Here is a 17,401-nt window from a genome sequence, read left to right on the forward strand (position 1 = left end):
CAGAGACTATGCTGTGGGGTTCTCTAGGGCAGAGTGTACAGGTTTTCCCTGGCTCCCTCCTCTCAGACAAGGGCAGTGGCTTCTGCTGCGGTTAGCCTACCCCCAAATCCCTCTTCAGGCAATAGATCATCTCCTTTGGCTCCTTGGGCAGCCCCCGGGCTCCTCCCTTCCTGTCACGTGGGGCCATGGGACTGGCTGAGAGCCCTGATGTCCTTCACCAGACCACTAGACCTTCAAACCAGCAGGGTAAGCCTTTCCACCTTCAGAAATCTCTGACAAACAGGCATCAGTCCTTAGGTCCATGAGACCTCTGCACTCTGGCTTCCCCCAATACACACACCAAGCCCTCCCAAGACCCCCTTATCGTGCTTGACTCTGCTTGGACAGTTAACTGCACCATGGAGGACATGGACTTGGCAGCTCACAGTCTGCCAGCTGGGAAGAGAGCCAAACATATTCCTCTCAATGTAAAAAAAGTATATTATTGAAGTGTAGTTGACATACAATGTTATATTAGTTCTAGGCACACAACATAGAGGTTTGACAATGCTGTGCATCACACAACACTCGTGATGGTAAGTGTGGTCACCATCTGTCACCATACGTTATCACCACCTTAATGACTATAGTTCCTGTGCTGTACTTTTCATCTCCATGACTTATTTATTTTATGAAACTGGAAGGTTTTTTTTTTTTAAGATTTTTATTTATTTATTTGATAGAGATCACAAATAGGCAGAGAGGCAGGCAGGGAGAGAGAGAGGGGAGGAAGCAGGCTCTCTGCTGAGCAGAGAGCCCGATGCAGGGCTCTATCCCAGGACCCTGGGATCATGACCTGAGCTGAAGGCAGAGGCTTTAACCCACTGAACCACGCAGGCGCCCCAAAACTGGAAGTTTTTAACCTCCCAGTCCCCTTCACCTATTTCTCTCACCTCCCCCCACCCTCACCTCTTCAATCTTTTGGTGGCCTAAATGATTTTGTGAATGGGGGGGATAGGCATCTCAACAAGAGCCCGGCACTCTCCCTGACCCTCACAGTTCGCCTATGTCTAATGACAATCATGTCCCTGCCACCTAGTCAGTTTCTCTCCCACTGCAGACCTTGACGGTGGAGCCTGGACGAGGAGGGCTGGGCTGATGGATGAGAAGGCAGCAGGTTGTGCTGCCTCTGTTTAACCCTACAAGGAGGTGTGGTTATCCACTCGCGGCAGCTCTTTCTGGAATGTATGGGACTTACCGCCTCTTTCCTTTGAGTCTTAGCACCAGTTTAGGATGAGAGGAATCAACCTTCTCTTACGCTTTCTGGTATTAAATCATAATGGTAATTGTTAACAGCGGCATCTGGGTGACTCAGTCGATTAAGGGTCCGACTCTTGGTCTCAGCTCAGGTCTTGATCTGAGGGTTGTGAGTTCAAGCCCTGTGTTGGCCTCCATGCTAGGTGTGGAGCCTACTTTGTTTATTTTTTTTTTAAGATTTTTATTTATTTATTTGACAGAAAGAGACACAGTGAGATGGGAACACAAGCAGGGAGAGCGGGAGAGAGAGAAGCAGGCTTCCAGCTGAGCAGAGAGCCCGAGGTGGGGCTCGATCCCAGGACCCTGGGATCAGGACCTGAGCAGAAGGCAGATGCTTAACAACTGAGCCACCCAGGCACCCCTGGAGCCTACGTTTAAAAACAGCTTAAGGGGCGCCTGGGTGGCTCAGTGGGTTAAGCCGCTGCCTTCGGCTCAGGTCATGATCTCAGGGTCCTGGGATCGAGTCCCACATCAGGCTCTCTGCTCAGCAAGAAGCCTGCTTCCCTCTCTCTCTCTCTCTGCCTGTCTCTCCGTCTACTTGTGATCTCTCTCTGTCAAATAAATAAATTAAAAATCTTTAAAAAAAAACAGCTTAAAAAGATAAAAACAAGTGCAATTTTTAACCATATATTAAATGATTCATCTATGTAACATCCCTAAATATAAAAACTTCCTTTTTTGGTTGTGTTGTTTGGTTCACTAAAAGGGATCCTTCCCAGGAGGATAGACTTCAAATCTTCCATTGACCACAGTGACCAAAATATATATGAGAAGAAGAAAGATCTAAGAACTGTAGGGTTGAGGTAGTCTAGTATCATTGTTGCCAAGACAACTGTTTTGTAGTGACCAAAGGAGGAACTGTTCCTCCTGATATTATGGAGAAGCTATACATTAAGTTCTCCCTCCCTCAAATGGCAATTGTTCAAGCTGAATTAAGTGCTTATTGACTCTGAAAATTTGAAGGGATATATCTGACTGGTGTCAGATGTGAACATAAGAGATGAAAAGAACCTAAACAAGAAAATTTATTCATATGTTTCTGATAAGTTTGCACTTCTAAGAAAATAGGACCAATTGTAAGTAGATTTTGCAGCTTCTAATGATCACAAAAGAAAAAAGAAGGCAAAGAGAATGGGCCTTTAGAGTTCTTATTAAAAAATATTTATAAAATGCTTGTAATGCTTACTATGATTATTCTGATAAGTGTAAAAGATCTTCAAAGTTGGTAATGTTTTGATCTGTTTTATCGTTGGACAGATTATTGTTCATTCTGGCTCTGAAGCCTTATTTTATAACCATTTTCAAAGATGGTTTTGATGTTGCATCTAAATGAAAACATCTTTGAAAAAAGGGGATGTGGCTTTAAGAGTTAGTAATGGAATACTTTCGTATCTAAAGCATGTTAGCTTTTAGAAAAGTATCCATTGCAAATAGGCCTAGAAGACCATAGACACCTACAACGTTCATGCTGGTGAATTATAAGATGATGATGTAATCCAACAAATTGATTGCAATGATTCATTTTTTTAAAATATTTTATTTATTTGAGAGAGAGAGTATACAAGCAGGGGGAAGGGGCAGAGGGAGAGGGAGAGGGAGCTGAGCAGGGAGCCCGACATGGGGCTCAATCCCAGGACCCCACAATCAGGACCTGAGCCAAAGGCAGATGCTTTACCAACCGAGCCATCCAATCGCCCTCAATGATTCATTCTTTTTTTTAAAGATTTTATTTATTTGACAGAGATCACAAGTGGGCAGAGAGGCAAGCAGAGAGAGGAGGAAGCAGGCTCCCTGCAGAGCAGAGAGCCCAATGTGGGACTCGATCCCAGGACCCCGAGACCATGACCCGAGCCGAAGGCAGAGGCTCAACCCACTGAACCACCCAGGCGCCTCCAATGATTCATTTTTTTAAAAAGAGTTTATTTATTTATTTTAGAGAGCGTGTGCAACCACGACAGTGGGCGGCGGGTCAGAGGGGGAGGAAGAGAGTCTCAGACAGTTGTGGGAGAGAAGACCACAAGTACCTACAAAGTCCATACTGATAAATTCTAAGACAATGGTGCAATCCAACAAATTTATTGCAATGACTCATTCTTTTTTAAGGTTTTATTTACTTATTTATTTATTTGAAAGAGAGAGAGAGCATGTGTGCACCATAGTGGTGGGGGATGGGGGCGGGTGGGTGAGGGGCAGTAGGTGAGGGAAAGAACCTCAAGCAGACTCCGTACTGAGCACAGAGCCTGAAGTAGGGCTCCACCTCATGATCCTGAGATCATGACCTGAGCTGAAGTTAAGAGCTGGACACTTAGCTGACTGAGCCGCCCAGGCATCTCTCACAACGATTCCTTTTGACAGCACCTAAAACCCACTGTGTGCAAAGCTGGGGCCAGAGGAGGAATAAGTCAGAGTTCTTGCGCCTCAGCAAGGGACACAGAGTAGATTCTACTATAGGGGCCCTGAGGGCTCAGCGGGTGGCTCCTCCCACCCATCTAGCCGAATTTTCCAGTGCTCTCAGCTTTATACCCCCACCTCCCCTGCACAGAGCCAGACTTCTATGGTTCCCCAAATGAGTTGTACCTTTGTACATGCAGTCTTCTCTGTAAAAAAAAAAAAAAAAAAAAAAAAGTCCAATTAGAATCATTTGCCAACACCCACCCCCACCCCCGCCCCAGCAAACCCAGACTTAATTACACTTTCAGTGTATCCCAGGAATGTGATGTTTTAATAGTGAATATGAAATTTCCTGATCAGCCCTAGTGAGGTTATCTCCATGATACATCCTGCCATTCTCTTTCCCCATAAAGAAGCTGACCTGGCCTGAAACAATCCTTTCTTTTCTTTTGCAAATAACTTCTAGCTCCATCCTCCTTCCTCTGAAAACCATCCATTTTGCACAGCTCCTTTCAGCTTCCCTCTACTTGCTGGATGGGATGCTGCCCGATTCATGAATTACTTAATAAAACCAATTAGGTCTTCAAATTCACTTGGCTGAATTTTGTTTTGAAACACCCCTGATGGGAATGCTCAGTGTGTTTCCAGCGGACATGTGTCATGTTTTCTGCCTGCTTGGCATTGTCTCACAGCCCTGCCTACATTTGGGGAGTTCTACCAAGGGAACTTGTCTTTTAAGACAAGCCAGAAATTTCACGTTTGCAGCCCCCTTTGCAGATCAGAGTACAGGCGCCTGACACACGCTCCTTCCATCAGCTGCCTCTGTGTGATTTATTGATTTGGAAATGAGCAATGCAAGGCAGTGGCCATGGTGCGGCAGTGACTTCTCTGGCCAGGCTGGTAACGAAGGTGCCCGGCTGGGAAGAGCAGCAGTTAGGATGCAGAGGCCCTGGTACGAAAGCGACAGTAGTACAGACTATGACATCTAGAAGCTCTGAAGGAGTTGCAGCATGGTTTCCATGGCTCAGCAGTTCTGCAGTGGGCTTGGAGACCCTTGCAAGAAGTTCTTTGGGGAGCTCCGTCGGCTCATTCAGCAAACGTGGAAGTCACCCAGCATCCTTGTAATCTTTCGCTTTTGTGCTCCAGAGTTGGCTTCTGTTGATTGCAAGTAAGAGTTCTGAGTGATACATCAACAGGCTTTCCTCCCTTAAGAAAGGGCCACTTGTCTTTCAAAACCCACCCCCGTATGGGGGTCCCCTGGGGACTTCCCCTACAACTCACTTTTCTGTCCCCTATTCGTTCCCTTCTCTGGGATGCCACACTACCCGCCCCCCTGCTGCGGCAAGCCCTCACCAAATTTTAATTATTTGTTTCTTCCTCCTTTACCTGGACTGAAGTTTCTCTGAGGCTAGCCATTGTGTCTTTCATTTCTGTATTTTCAGCACTCAGCACAGGCTGGTGCAGAGCCCATCAGTGGTCAATGAAAGTTCCTTATTGATAGGAAGCAATGAACGGACGTGTTTGGGAGAACAACAGATCGTGAAAGGGCTTTTGAGGCGCCTGTGTCTAATACAGGCCTTGGTAAATAGCAGGGGGATTTCGACAGGCAGAAATGGTTGGGACTGTCCCGTTGCCGTCCATATTGACATGCAGTCTGCTTTTCCTGTGCTAGCGTGTGCTTTGAACAATCCGTCTATGACCATTAACTCTCAGAGTTGATGAAGTGCTTTCATTCCAACACATAAGCATTTGTCCCAAATAGAACTTTCGCTTGCGGACACTTCAGTCACTCCTCACTTGTAGCCGATTTCCCGACGACCCACGACTGTTAAGCGTGTCGGGCTTCTTGCTGTTTCAGTCCATGTTTGGAGGCCATGGCTCCTCTGCTCCTCGTTACCGCGTCCGGCCGCGGGAGTTTTCTGTTTTGATTCATCAGGCAGTTCTTTCAGCAATGGCTTCTGAGCCTTTACTAGGTATGTCCGCCGGTTGTGAGGGACTGGTGGCTGAAGGAAGCAGTCTCGGTATGGTTGGGAAGTCTCGCGTAAGCTAGTAATTTTAGCACGGACTGCGTTTCTGCTGTCCGTGCAAGAAACCTGGAAGGAGAGCCTGGAAGGCTTTCCATCTTCCGCGGCTTGGAAATTCTGCTCAACTAACCAGCCGCCGCCCCATCATGTGTCTGCCCGAGCCTGCAGGCCGGACTGAGCACAGCCCCTTGAGTTCCAGATGTCAGAGGAATAGCCCTTTCTTTTCATTTCTGGGATGAGCTCTCTGTGCTTGTTTGTTGCTGAAATGCTCCAGCTTTAAAATGTAGACGTTAAGGTGAAACCCTCTTTAGTTTTAAGCATACGCTGCCTGCGGCTAGAGCTCGGGGATGGACTCACTGCAGAGTTCTGTGTGGGGGTGGGGCACCCTGGGCTTCCCTTGTCTTCTCTGGGGTTCCGTTCCCAGCAGTCTGGATGAACCTCGGTCAGAGAAGTCTGGTTTTGTCCCTTCTGGGTCTCAGAGGCAAGGAATTCATCATCACACTTTTCCTCTGTGTTCCCTCTATCTGTTTTGAAAGTGTAAAATAAAATCTGAATTAGGTGGGGGCGGGCAGTGAGGACAGGGGTTCAGAGGTCAGCAAGAAGGGCCTTTGGTGGTTGGAGTTATTTGAGTTGTAAGCCTATGTGTTCCCAGTTTTAAGTGTCTACTTCATAGGATGTTGTGAGTACGAAATGGGAAAGTGCACAATGCTTGGTAATAAGCACTCCATAAATGGAATTTGTCTAGTAACTATTTTAGACAGTAAGAGCTCCACTCAAATGAATCCCCTTCTCTGAAGACTCTCCTGACCACACAACTGGGATGCATTTGCTCTTTGAGCTGCCATAACACATTGCCTGCGTGTCTTTCATGAAGTTGTCATGCAATCTGCTTTTTAAAAATGATTATATCCTTAAGAATCTTACCCTATGCTTAATATGCTATGGGGGACATTCCTGATTACCTAACAAAACCCTGCTTTCCCCCTGAGCCCCCTCCAGGTCTGCAGTGGTGATGTCTCAGGAAAGGTAGGCATTTCCTACAGTCCCAAGGGGGTAAGTCATCATTGGTCAAAACCAGGGGTCAGCAAATCACAACCTGCTAGCCAGGTCTGGCTTGCCATTTTTCTCTTTTCTTTTCTTCTCTTTTTTCTTTCCCTTTTCTTCCCTTCCCCTTCCTTCCTTCCTTTTCTTTCTTTCAAAAGAATTTTTTATTCGTTTCTTTGAGAGAGAGAGAGAGAGTGCAAGCGTGCACAAGTGGCAGGGAGTGGCAGAGGGAGAGGGATCCCAGGACTCTGGGATCATGACCTGAGCTGAAGGCAGATGCTTAACCAGCTGAGCCACCCAAGCACCCCATGGCCTGCCATTTCTTTTTGTAGGGTCATGAGCCATACAAAAAAAAAAAAAAAAAATTTTAACAGTTTTAAAAGTCTGAAAAAATAAAATTTAAATAATATTTTGTAACAGGTAAAAATTATATGAAATTCAAATTTCAATGCTCATAGATAAAAGTTTTCTTGGAACACAATCATACTTATCTCTTTACCATGTCTATGGCTCCTTTTGTTTAGAACAGCAGAGCTGAGTAGGTGTGACAAAGATTGTATGCCCTGCAAAATATTTACTAAAATATTTACTAGCTGGTTAGTCCTTTTCAGAAGTTTGCTGACCCCCTATTCTAAACCAAATATGATAACTCCATTCTTTTCCCAGTGTTTATGTTGGGGCAAGCATGAGACTCAAGTTCTGGGCTAGTGGAATACAAGGGGAAGCTTGCCAGGGGACTTCTGGGAAATATTTTTGTGTGTGTGATAAAAAAGATATGGAGAATTCTTCCTTCCTGGCCTTAGATGTTATATGTGAGGATGTGATAGAGCTGTGGCAGCCACTTTGTGATCATGAGGGAAAAGTCAAGAGAATCATAGAGAAGTTGACCCAGATACTTTTGGGCTGTTGAATTAACCAATCCTGGAAATTCCTATTTCTAGATTTCTTTTTATATTCAAAATAAATATATTAAGAGTTGTGCATCCTGTTATTTGCAGCCAAACAACCCTAAAGTATATGATTTAAGAAAATGATTTAAAAAATTATGTCATAGTATTTCCTTTTATTGATGATCCATTAATTTTATCCATTTGCGGGCATTTCTCCTAAGTCTTTGCTACTATAAATGATGTCTTTAAAAATATATGTATATTACAAATTCAAATCTAAGGCTTATAAAATATGCAGCTCAGCCCATTTTTTTTTCTTGCTCGTGCCATTACAAAATTGTCAAAGAAAAGACAAAAGAAAATGACCCCCTTTATTTTTATTTTTTTTTTAAGATTTTATTTACTTAATTGACAGAGAGAGAGACAGCTTGAGAGGGAATACAAGCAGGGGAAAGGGCAGAGGGAGAAGCAGGCCTCCTGCCCAGCAGGGAGCCTGATGTGGGGCTCAATCCCAGGACCCTGGGATCTTGACCCTAGCCAAAGGCATATGCTTTTTTTTTTTTTTTTTTTTTAGATTTTTATTTATTTGACAGAGATCACAAGTAGGCAGAGAGGCAGGCATAGCGAGAGGGAGAAGCAGGCGCCCCGCTGAGCAGAGAGCCTGATGCAGGGCTCAATTCAAGGCTTGATTCCAGGACCCTGGGGCCATCACCTGAGCGGAAGGCAGAGGCTTTAACCCACTGAGACACCCAGGCGCCCCCCAAAGGCAGATGTTTAACGACTAAGCCAACCAGGTGCCCCAAACAATGCCCCTTTAAAACACTGTCTTAACAACTCTTTAATGGGATACAAAATACTCCTTTATTCCACACTGGTGACAGAAATCCAAATCCATGCTTATTTCAAATACAAACTCTACCTCATTCCAAAAAAGATTTGAGAGAGTTTCCAATTAAGGTTACATCAACAGTCAACAATATTCAATGGGAGTTGTGTGATCAAAGCATTTTTTTCTTCTTTCTCATTAATTAAGAGTATTGAATCAGAGATGATTTAAGTTTTTGAATTATTTACAACTCCAATTAACACTTTGTTAAGACACATCCACATGGTATTAGGGCCAAAATGCTCCAAGTGATGAAATTATATCCCCATTTTTGTATCATTAACTAGTGCATTGTGAAATACTGTTGAAGTAGCAAAGTCTCACTTTTTCATGTTAGCCACTCTGTCCCCCCACCTTTGACCTACGTCATATCTGCCCCTTCATCACATAGTCGGCTGTACTAATGTCCCTGGATTGCGTAGTCCCAAGTGTAGCAAACAACTTCCTGGAGCACAGGGGTCAGTGCATTAACTCACTTGCTGTTTGGAACCCAGATCTGAAATGCCATTGGGTTAACTTACCTATACTGACGGCAGTAATGCAGGACTCTGTAAAGTCCTGTTCTCCAGGCCATCAAATGCCTGGGGAATTACCCTTAGAACAAAGTTTGAGTGGACACCAAGAAGGTGATTTTCCAATTAGTTCTCTGAGCTTCTGTGAGATGTTAAGCTTTTCAACATCTTATATTTCTCTATTCCTAATGCAACAATAACAGAAAGAGCCACTCCTGTGAGGGAGTTTAAGGTGCCAAGGTGAATTTATAAAATGTGAAGGGAGGTCTATTTCAGGAGAAAGAACTGGTTCCTGCAACTCTCTTGCTTTTAAAAGGAAGCTTCTGGGAAGTTAGGGCCATGAACTTCAGTCTTGAACAGAACTCTGCGGAGTTCCAGCTCTTTCCTCAGTACTTATATAACTTTGGGCAAGTGACTTGGCCTCTGAGTCTCCCATCCTTCACCAACATCATTGGTGCCAGGTAGGGTGTGAAGCACCAGGATACAGCAAGGAAAACAACAGGACAGAGGCAAATGGATTACGGTTTTTGCAAAAAAGGTAACTTTGCTAATTGGACGTTAAAAATTTGCACAAGTGTTTCCTGGTTATTTGTGAGTTTACACATAAACTGAGGCTAAGGTTGTTGAGGAAATGTGAGGGAAAAAAGAAATGTAGCAGGAGTGGTGAGAGTCTGGAGCAGCTTTTGTGAGAGTAGGAGAAGGGCCTCAAGGAAGACAACACAAAGAACAAGGTTGGCTGGCCTCCCGGTGAGGACGCAATAGTGACCTGGAGTAGTGTCTGCCCTCGCGATGGTGGTGGATGGCCCCAGCTGGCTCCCGGAGCAGCAGTGGCCCACGTGGTGGATTGCCCCAGCAGGATCATGGAGTTCAGAGGCTGTGATGCAGTTGCATGAAGGCTGGAGTTTGAAAAGGTTAAATGGCTCACTAAAGGTCACCCAGATTTTTACACAAGCATCCTGGCTCCAACTCCTGTGCTCTTTCTAATCTGTACCCGCAGACTGGATATGTCCTTAATGAGGTTTCCTTTGAGTCTCAAGTTTCTAGCTTGCTAAAGCCACTGGACCAGGGGATACTGAAAGTCCTTGAGTCCTCTAGAATGTTGTAATGGTAGGTTCTGCTCCTGAGTCTGCTTCCCACCAGTTAGGTCACAAGTCACCTTGGGCAAGTATTTCAAACTCCCTGGCTTGTTTCTGTAATTGAGTTTCAGAAACTTGACTTCTAAAGTGCTGATTTTGGGAACCTGGGTGGCTCAGTGGGTTAAGGCTCTGCCTTTGTCCCCGGTCATGTTCTCGGATCCTGGGATAGAGTCCCACATCGGGCTCTCTGCTCAGCAGGGAGCCTGCTTCCCCGCCCCCCCACCTGCCTCTCTGCCTACTTGTGATCTCTCTCCCTGTGTCAAATAAATAAATAAAATCTTTAAAAAAAATAAAGTGCTGATTTTGTGAAAAGTCAGTTTGTGCTGTTTTTATGAGTGCCCCCATTTACCAGGAGCTCTGATGCCTTCACAGCGCCTCCTACCTCTGGAAAGTCTGTTCAGTTGTACGTTCAAGTTAAGCGCTTGCACTAACACAAGTCACGGGGGATATTTAAGTCTCCCCTCCCCCCATCACTTAAGTGATATTGTCAGTCATCCCACACTGCAATCAAACGGCAAAAACAAATTGTTTTTTTTTTTTTAAGATTTTATTTATTTATTTGACAGAGAGAGATCACAAGCAGGCAGAGAGGCAGGCAGAGAGAGAGGAGGAAGCAGGCTCCCTGCTGAGCAGAGAGCCCGATGCGGGTCTCAATCCTAGGACCCTGAGATCATGACCTGAGCCGAAGGCAGCGGCTTAACCCACTGAGCCACCCAGGCAAAGACAAATTGTAAAAGGAAATTGTAAAAGGAAAAGATAGCACAGTTTAAGGAAAAAAATCCAGTATAGAAAATGAAAATAAGTGCATGAAGACTGAGCCAAAGAAATCCGAAGGCCACGACTGAGTTATATGGAGCAGGTAGCTGTCAGTAACAGACTAAGAGCTTTCCAGTTGAATAGGTGTTAGCTCTCTGTCTTAGCGAACTGGAGAAAATTCCTTTACTGCCCGTATACAAGATTCTTTGAGTAGTGCTTTTAATAAAATGCCAGAGAGCCACAGAAGTAGCCTATTAACTCATTAGGAACTGAAAGATCAGAGAAGCCCGATTTAGAGCCAGTTTTCATCGGTGGGTGGGACCTTCTCCAATGTCATAGGCAAGGATGGATTTCCTTGTGGTAGGCAGAATAAGGAACGTTTGTTTTGTGTGTGTGTGTGTGTTTTTTTCCTGGCAATAAGTGAATATATTTTTCATCACCACGTCTCCCGTACTTCTGTTGTCAAATATAAAATAGATGCCTTGAGTCCCAGCAGGGTTCACCAGCCCAAAGACTTCAGCGGGTCCTCCCAACAGCCCCAACCCCCGCCCTGAGTTCCAGCTGGGGTCGAGCCTCTCAGGAGTCCTCCGGGAACCTGGAGGAAGGGAAACAACCTGGGGGGCCCGGGCTCCCTGTCCTCCAGGTCCTCCAGCACGAGGGCGCGCGGGCCGGGGGTCCCGTGGCCTGCGCGGGGCCGAGCGCGCCGCCTCAGCCGTGGACTTCCGCTTCCCCCGCGCCGGCCCCGCGCTGCCCACCCCCAGCCGCAGGGGTGCTCCGGGCCCCCGGGCCGCCGCCCTTTGCACTCCCCCGCGGGAGGGCGGGGCGGAGGGCCGGCGGGCGGCAGACGTGGGTGTTAAGCGGCCGCCCCGGCGGCGGAGGCAGAGCCGAGAGCCGGCGGCGGAGCTCGAGCAGAACGCGCGGACAACTGGCGCGGCGGTGAGCGCAGCCCCACAACCGCCGCTCCGGGGACGGCGGGAGGGAGCGGGGCGCGAGCGGGCCTACGCGGCCGGGCGGCGCGACCTTCCCGGGTAGCCGGCGGGCTTCTGGGGTCCGCGGCCCGCGCGCTATCTACGCGCCCAGGTCGTTACGGGCGTCGTGGCCGGGGCTCGCCGGAGACTCCGGGGCTCCGCGGCCTCCTTTCCGTAGAGTCACCTGCCGGGAAGGGTGTCCTCTTTGCCCCTGCCGAGTGTCATCAGGCCTCTGGGCACCGCGCCGCCCGGGCCGGGCCCGAGCGGGGGCGGTTATGAATGGGAGACTCTTGCAGGTTGTTGGGCTGGAGAACGAGGACGTGAAAGCCAGGACGAGAAAGTTGGAAGCAGTCTCCCTCGCGGGCCCTGTGCGGCCCCCCCCGCTCCCCGGGAAACGGAGCCTCGGAGCGCGAGTGCCTGGCCGTCTTGTAAGCGGCCAGATGGGCCGGCATCGCAGCGCCTTGGGTCTGGCTCTAGTCCTGGGCGGGAGGGCGGCCGGGCCGGCTTGAGCCTGTGCTGCAGTCTTCTCGCCCTTGGTGTTACCTGGTGAGCAGGAGGCCTCAGAGCGTTCTCCCAGGAGAGAAACTCATTTCCCCTGGGAGCAGAAGGCTGTGTGGCTGGCGATGTTGTTTGTCTCTCCTGGAGTCGGACCCACGTGTACTTGCAGGAGAGGTAAAGGGGCGCTAAAAGGATTCAGCTTTTTAACTGGCTCAAGACTGAGTTTTAACTTTGCTGACCACTTTTGCCTCCCCCAAGCCGAATGTATTTTTCAAGACTTCTTGAAGCCGCTTTCTTAAACCACACAATAATTTGAGTCAGTTGCTGAGTTAATCTGTTAGTTCCCATCACTGTTTGTTTAGTATTTTAGTAATTCTATGAGTCGTTACTTGTGGGATTTGATACATTTAAGTTTGGCTTACCGGAAGGGGTTAAATTCACAGCGATGACACATAGTAGGATCTATTCCTTTCTTATAAACTAAGAAAGAAATGTTGGCACCCCAAGAATTCAACCGATGGAGAAGCCACATGAGTTGGGCCCTGTGTGACTCTCCCCTCTTGCCTCCATTTTTCCCTTTAAAATGCAGGGTTCGGTGCTTGTTTTTTGCTTTTCTTTTTGGTCAGGCTGGAATACTCTGGAATTAAGTATTGCTCGGTAGGCACAGACCCAAAGGCAAGACTTGGAAAAGACTTGGAAAAGCTCTTGCTTTCTGGCCTCAGTTTTCCATCTGGAAAAGGAAAAGATTGCATTAGGACCCTCATAGCCTTCTCTAGGTACAGGATGGCCACAACCTCGTCAACTGTAGTTATTGATACTGCCTCTCCTGTCCTATCAATAACATAAAATCCATGTTTTGTCTGTTTCACTTAGTTGCTTTTTCAAGTCCAGTACTATGCTTTTGTGGTTGCTGGTTTTACTTTTTTTTTCTTTTTTGCAAAGAAAGCAAGATTCTTGGTGTCTGATCATTCACAACAGGCATCAAGTGGTTCAAAAAGACTTCTTAGTGGATAAAATTATTTTCCACTGGCGTTTAGGTCCACATTGGCATTCATTAATAACCCAGCTGTCCCACCACCCTCCAAGAGGTGGCCTGAGTGGGAGCACAAAGGTCTTTAGCGTGATGAATAAAAATTGTTCTTTGTTATTGATGGAAAAGTCACTTACTTAGTTTGAAAACCACACAGAATTGGTTGCTGAATTGGATATCTTGATATTATGTGTTAATGAGCCACCTTTCCTTTTTTTATAAAAATCTGTATTTTTAAAGTCCATTTCTCTGTGATAGTTGATTTTTGTCTAACAGTAGAGGAGGAGACTCTAGTTTTCCCAAACTTTTTAAGCTCTAGCCCAAACATGCTGAAACAAGATCACTAGGAGAGAGGCCGGGTTATCTGAATATTTTACCGGTGCCCCATTGATTCTTATCAAACAAATTTAGGACACAGTGTTGCTTCTCAAAATGTGATTGGTGGCCGTCATCATCAGCCTCATCTGGGAGTTAGTAATGACTGGCAAGGTTTCTGGTCCCACCTGAGGCCTAGCACATCAGAATCTGTATTTTAACAAGGTCCCCAGGTGTTCTGTGTCCACGGTTATGGTTGAGAAGGTCTGGAGAGGCCTTTGATGACCATTACTAATGCTTGGTGCTGTGCTCTGTAGTTCTAAGAACAGCTGTCCCATGTGGCTATTTGTGATTGCCTTTACATTATGATAATAATTCTATTATTCACCTTTGATATGGGGGGACCTCCAGCTTAAGGGGCCGAGGGCTCATCCTGCTGGTGGAAGATCAGGAATTGAGACCCACGCATATATCACTTAGCAGAACGCCTAAGCCATTACTTTCCAGACCTACTGATTTGTGACCTCCTAAGAGGGACTCAGCTCAGGCTGCTGTCTGAATTTAGAACTGAGTTTAGTTGCCTGACAGTTCCACTTAGGCCTCTGAAAAACTAGTTTGATATGGCTTGGGTGTCTGTGGTATATGGCATTCACTTGTAAGATTTTCAGAAGGGTTGGTTGAAATGCTCCCTATGAGTGGCTATAGCTCTGATAACTCACGGAAGGGTTTTGACTTGAGTTTTTCATGGGGAGATGGTGGGCGAGTAGAAGGCAGGCCAATTGCTAAGCTGCACTGATACCTTGACTGCCTTTCTCTTTCTTTCTTTTTTTTTTTTTTTTTGCAAAAGGGAGAACTGATCTCCCAGCTCCCAGAGGTTGAGGTCCCAGTAACCAGGCAGCAGTTCTAGAGAAAGGCTGCAGAGGCTTCACTGATGGTGAGCTCTGGTCTCCTTTCAGGGATATGAGACACCCGTCATAAGCTCCGGAGAGTTGCCTTCCACAGAGACCAGCAGAGGAGTGGGCCAACATGAAGTCCAGTCCTGCCATCCAAGCTGCCATTGACCTCACAGCGGGGGCTGCAGGTAATTCCAGGGGAGACCCATCCTCTAGTCTTCGAGTACCTGCTACAAGTGAGATCCAATGAAGGGGTGGTGAAAATATTACTTTTGTCAGTCCCAGAAGCAACATGCTTTCTCCTTGGAGGGAGTCCATGTAATGGAGGGAATCCATATAATCGAAGTGTAATATCGTCTTCTAAGAACGGCAGAAGGTAGAGCAGTTCCCTTACAATAAAACTTTGAGTCAGGGTGCAGGGTGGGAATGTCCTCAGTTCACAGCTGGAAAACCTCACAGCTCAGAGTTGAAGTCCTTTGTCCATTGTCACACAGCTGGGATATGCAGGTGACGTGGGATTTCACTCCCAGCCTGACAGTCTTCAGAGCCCTTGTAGTCCAGAATCCTACTATGCCGTCTGTCCAGGGGAAGTCCCACTTACTGTCCTTATTGCTGCCAAGGGAAGAAAGGAGGACACTCTTTAGAAATGTCTTTGGTAACTGAGGCTGATTTTTGATGGTTTCTAAAGCCCTAAAAAGAAAAGAGAGGCCCTAGCATTTGCCAGGGAAGGATGGGCTGGGCAGGGGCTGAGCCCCAGGGCAGACTGTGGCCTCAAAAGGCACAGGTAAATACTCCTGGACAGTGCTTAGGCCACTCTTTAGAAATACCACCTTTACTCAGCCTGAGGTCATCTAACCAGAAGTGTGTGCGTGGTGACTTGGTTCTCTAGGTTCCTGTGTTATTTTAGCGCCAGAGGAGTGCTGGAATGCTCCTATTTCCCAGATGAAAACCCTGGTTTACCCTTGCCCCTTACACCGATTCCCTTTAAAAAAAAAAAAAAATTATTTTTTTATTAACATATAATGCATTATCAGCTCCAGGGGTACAGGTCTGTGAATCGCCAGGTTCTTACACTGACTCTTGTAAGGGCCTCAGCTCCTGGGAGTGGAGAGGCCAGAGGGGTGAGTTGCCTGTTGTCCTCTTATCCAGGACATCTGGATAAGATGACCCCTCCCGGGTCAACAGATCAGGTGCAGCCACAGGGCCACCCTCATCATCCCATCATTCCCTTAACTCTGAAAAAGAAGTTACAGTTTAGAGAACAAAGTATTTTCTCCTGAACCAAAGGTCGATGGAGGTAGGCTAATTGAGAAAGGCTATAGACAGTGCATTACAGACTGATAAAGAAATACAGGCACTAGTTCCCAATTTAGAGACCACAGGAGTGTCCTGGCCCAGGAGGAGGGGAAACTAAGGGTGGCCTAGGTATCCACTGGCTTCTTGCCTGCTGAAGGCCTTGGGTCAGTCCCATACCAGCTGCAGCTGGTAACCCATGGTCCAACCAATGGCCCCCATGCACCACTCCCCACCCCCATGTCAACCCCCAGGCCACATTGGGATGACCCTGACCATTGGGACGGTGGACCCATTTGCCTGCCTCTGGCACCCTCTTAAGGGTCCTGCGAATGCTCTGGGCTCAGTTTTTGTCTCTACCATAGGGTGGTATTTAACCACAGGAGAGATTCTCAGCTTTTGGAATTAAATGTCTGTCAGTCAGTCTGCCACAGACATAGAATCTGTTGTGATAGAATTTTCTTTTTCCTGGAAAGGCATTTCTGTGTGGACAGGTATTTGGGTGCGACTTATGTGCACCCATATATGTGTATTGTTGGGAGTCTGGTGTGTAAGGCATTTGGGGGCATGCTTTTTTAAAATATTACCATGTTTTGGGCCCGTCTACATATGGCCTTTAATTCTCCTGATAACTAGTTGGGATTTCTTCCTGCCCTGGTCTCAGAGGGTCACCCCTCACTGATGTAGCATGGCCCCGCAGCATCTGACTTTGGGGGACAACAGGCTCCTTGGCAGGGGTCCGTGCCAGGTGGACCTGGCAGGTGAGGGGTGAGAGGTGAGCGACTCCTTGGCTGGCAGGGGAGGCTTGTGTTAGTGACCTGAGAACTTCTACTGGGAGGTGCATGGCGTGCAAACAGGAAGCCATAGCCCCACTTCGGGTGGGTGGCAGTCTCCCAGTGTGGAGCTAGGAGGGCCTGCAGAGACCTTTGGCTCTGATGCTCACTGTATAGTATAAAGGACACCCTGAGAGGCCGAGTGCGTTTGCCCATGATTGTGCAGCTAGATGGTGTCCAGACAGGGCTAGGACGTTGGTTCCTTGGTTCCTTGACTGGTGCTGTTGTTGTCTTTGTTTTAAAACTCCATAATGGGCAACAGCCCTCCTGGGGGTGGAGGTTAATCTCAAGCCTCTGCTGCCAGCTGTCTGGACTGGGACATTGGGCCATCGTGGACTGAGGTGATCTCGGTGTAGTATACACATGTTCTTTTCCATGTCCCTCCTTTTCTTTGAAATCGACCTCCCCCATCCAGCAGGTTTTTGGTCCAGTTCATCTGCTATAAAATGCTGGGAAGCTGGCACTGCCTGTCTGCTAGTGTAGGAGAAATTCCAGAAATCCCATAGCAGCTAGGATGGGGGAGGATTTGAAGAAGATAGGTCATTGTATAATGTTGAAATGAGGCAGTGTGGAGCTCAAAAGTTAAATTCCTTCATGAGGAACCTTGGCCTCCCTTTAAAATAAGGTAGGTTTTTT

The 17,401-nt window shown here is 47.1% G+C and overlaps 1 protein-coding gene across 8 annotated transcripts in view; it reads left to right on the top strand.

Annotated features, from left to right (window-relative positions):
• Window positions 1–11,168: 11,168 nt before the first annotated feature.
• Window positions 11,169–17,401, top strand: part of SLC25A15 (solute carrier family 25 member 15) — a 36,839-nt gene continuing 30,606 nt past the window's right edge. For 4 of the 8 annotated variants that reach the window (XM_047723274.1, XM_047723275.1, XM_047723269.1 and 1 more), the window contains exons 1-2: window positions 11,730–11,871; window positions 14,703–14,827. In XM_047723274.1, coding sequence (XP_047579230.1) covers window positions 14,773–14,827 — 55 coding nt within the window. In that variant the 5' untranslated portion in view covers window positions 11,730–11,871; window positions 14,703–14,772. Of the gene's footprint in view, window positions 11,296–11,729; window positions 11,971–12,276; window positions 12,576–12,613; window positions 12,714–14,702; window positions 14,828–17,401 lie in introns of those variants that run through there. The other 4 variants (XM_047723273.1, XM_047723270.1, XM_047723271.1 and 1 more) reach the window with 4 other exon arrangements.

The sequence above is a fragment of the Lutra lutra genome, chromosome 3 (genome assembly GCF_902655055.1).
Source record: "Lutra lutra chromosome 3, mLutLut1.2, whole genome shotgun sequence".
Lineage (NCBI taxonomy): Eukaryota > Metazoa > Chordata > Mammalia > Carnivora > Mustelidae > Lutra > Lutra lutra.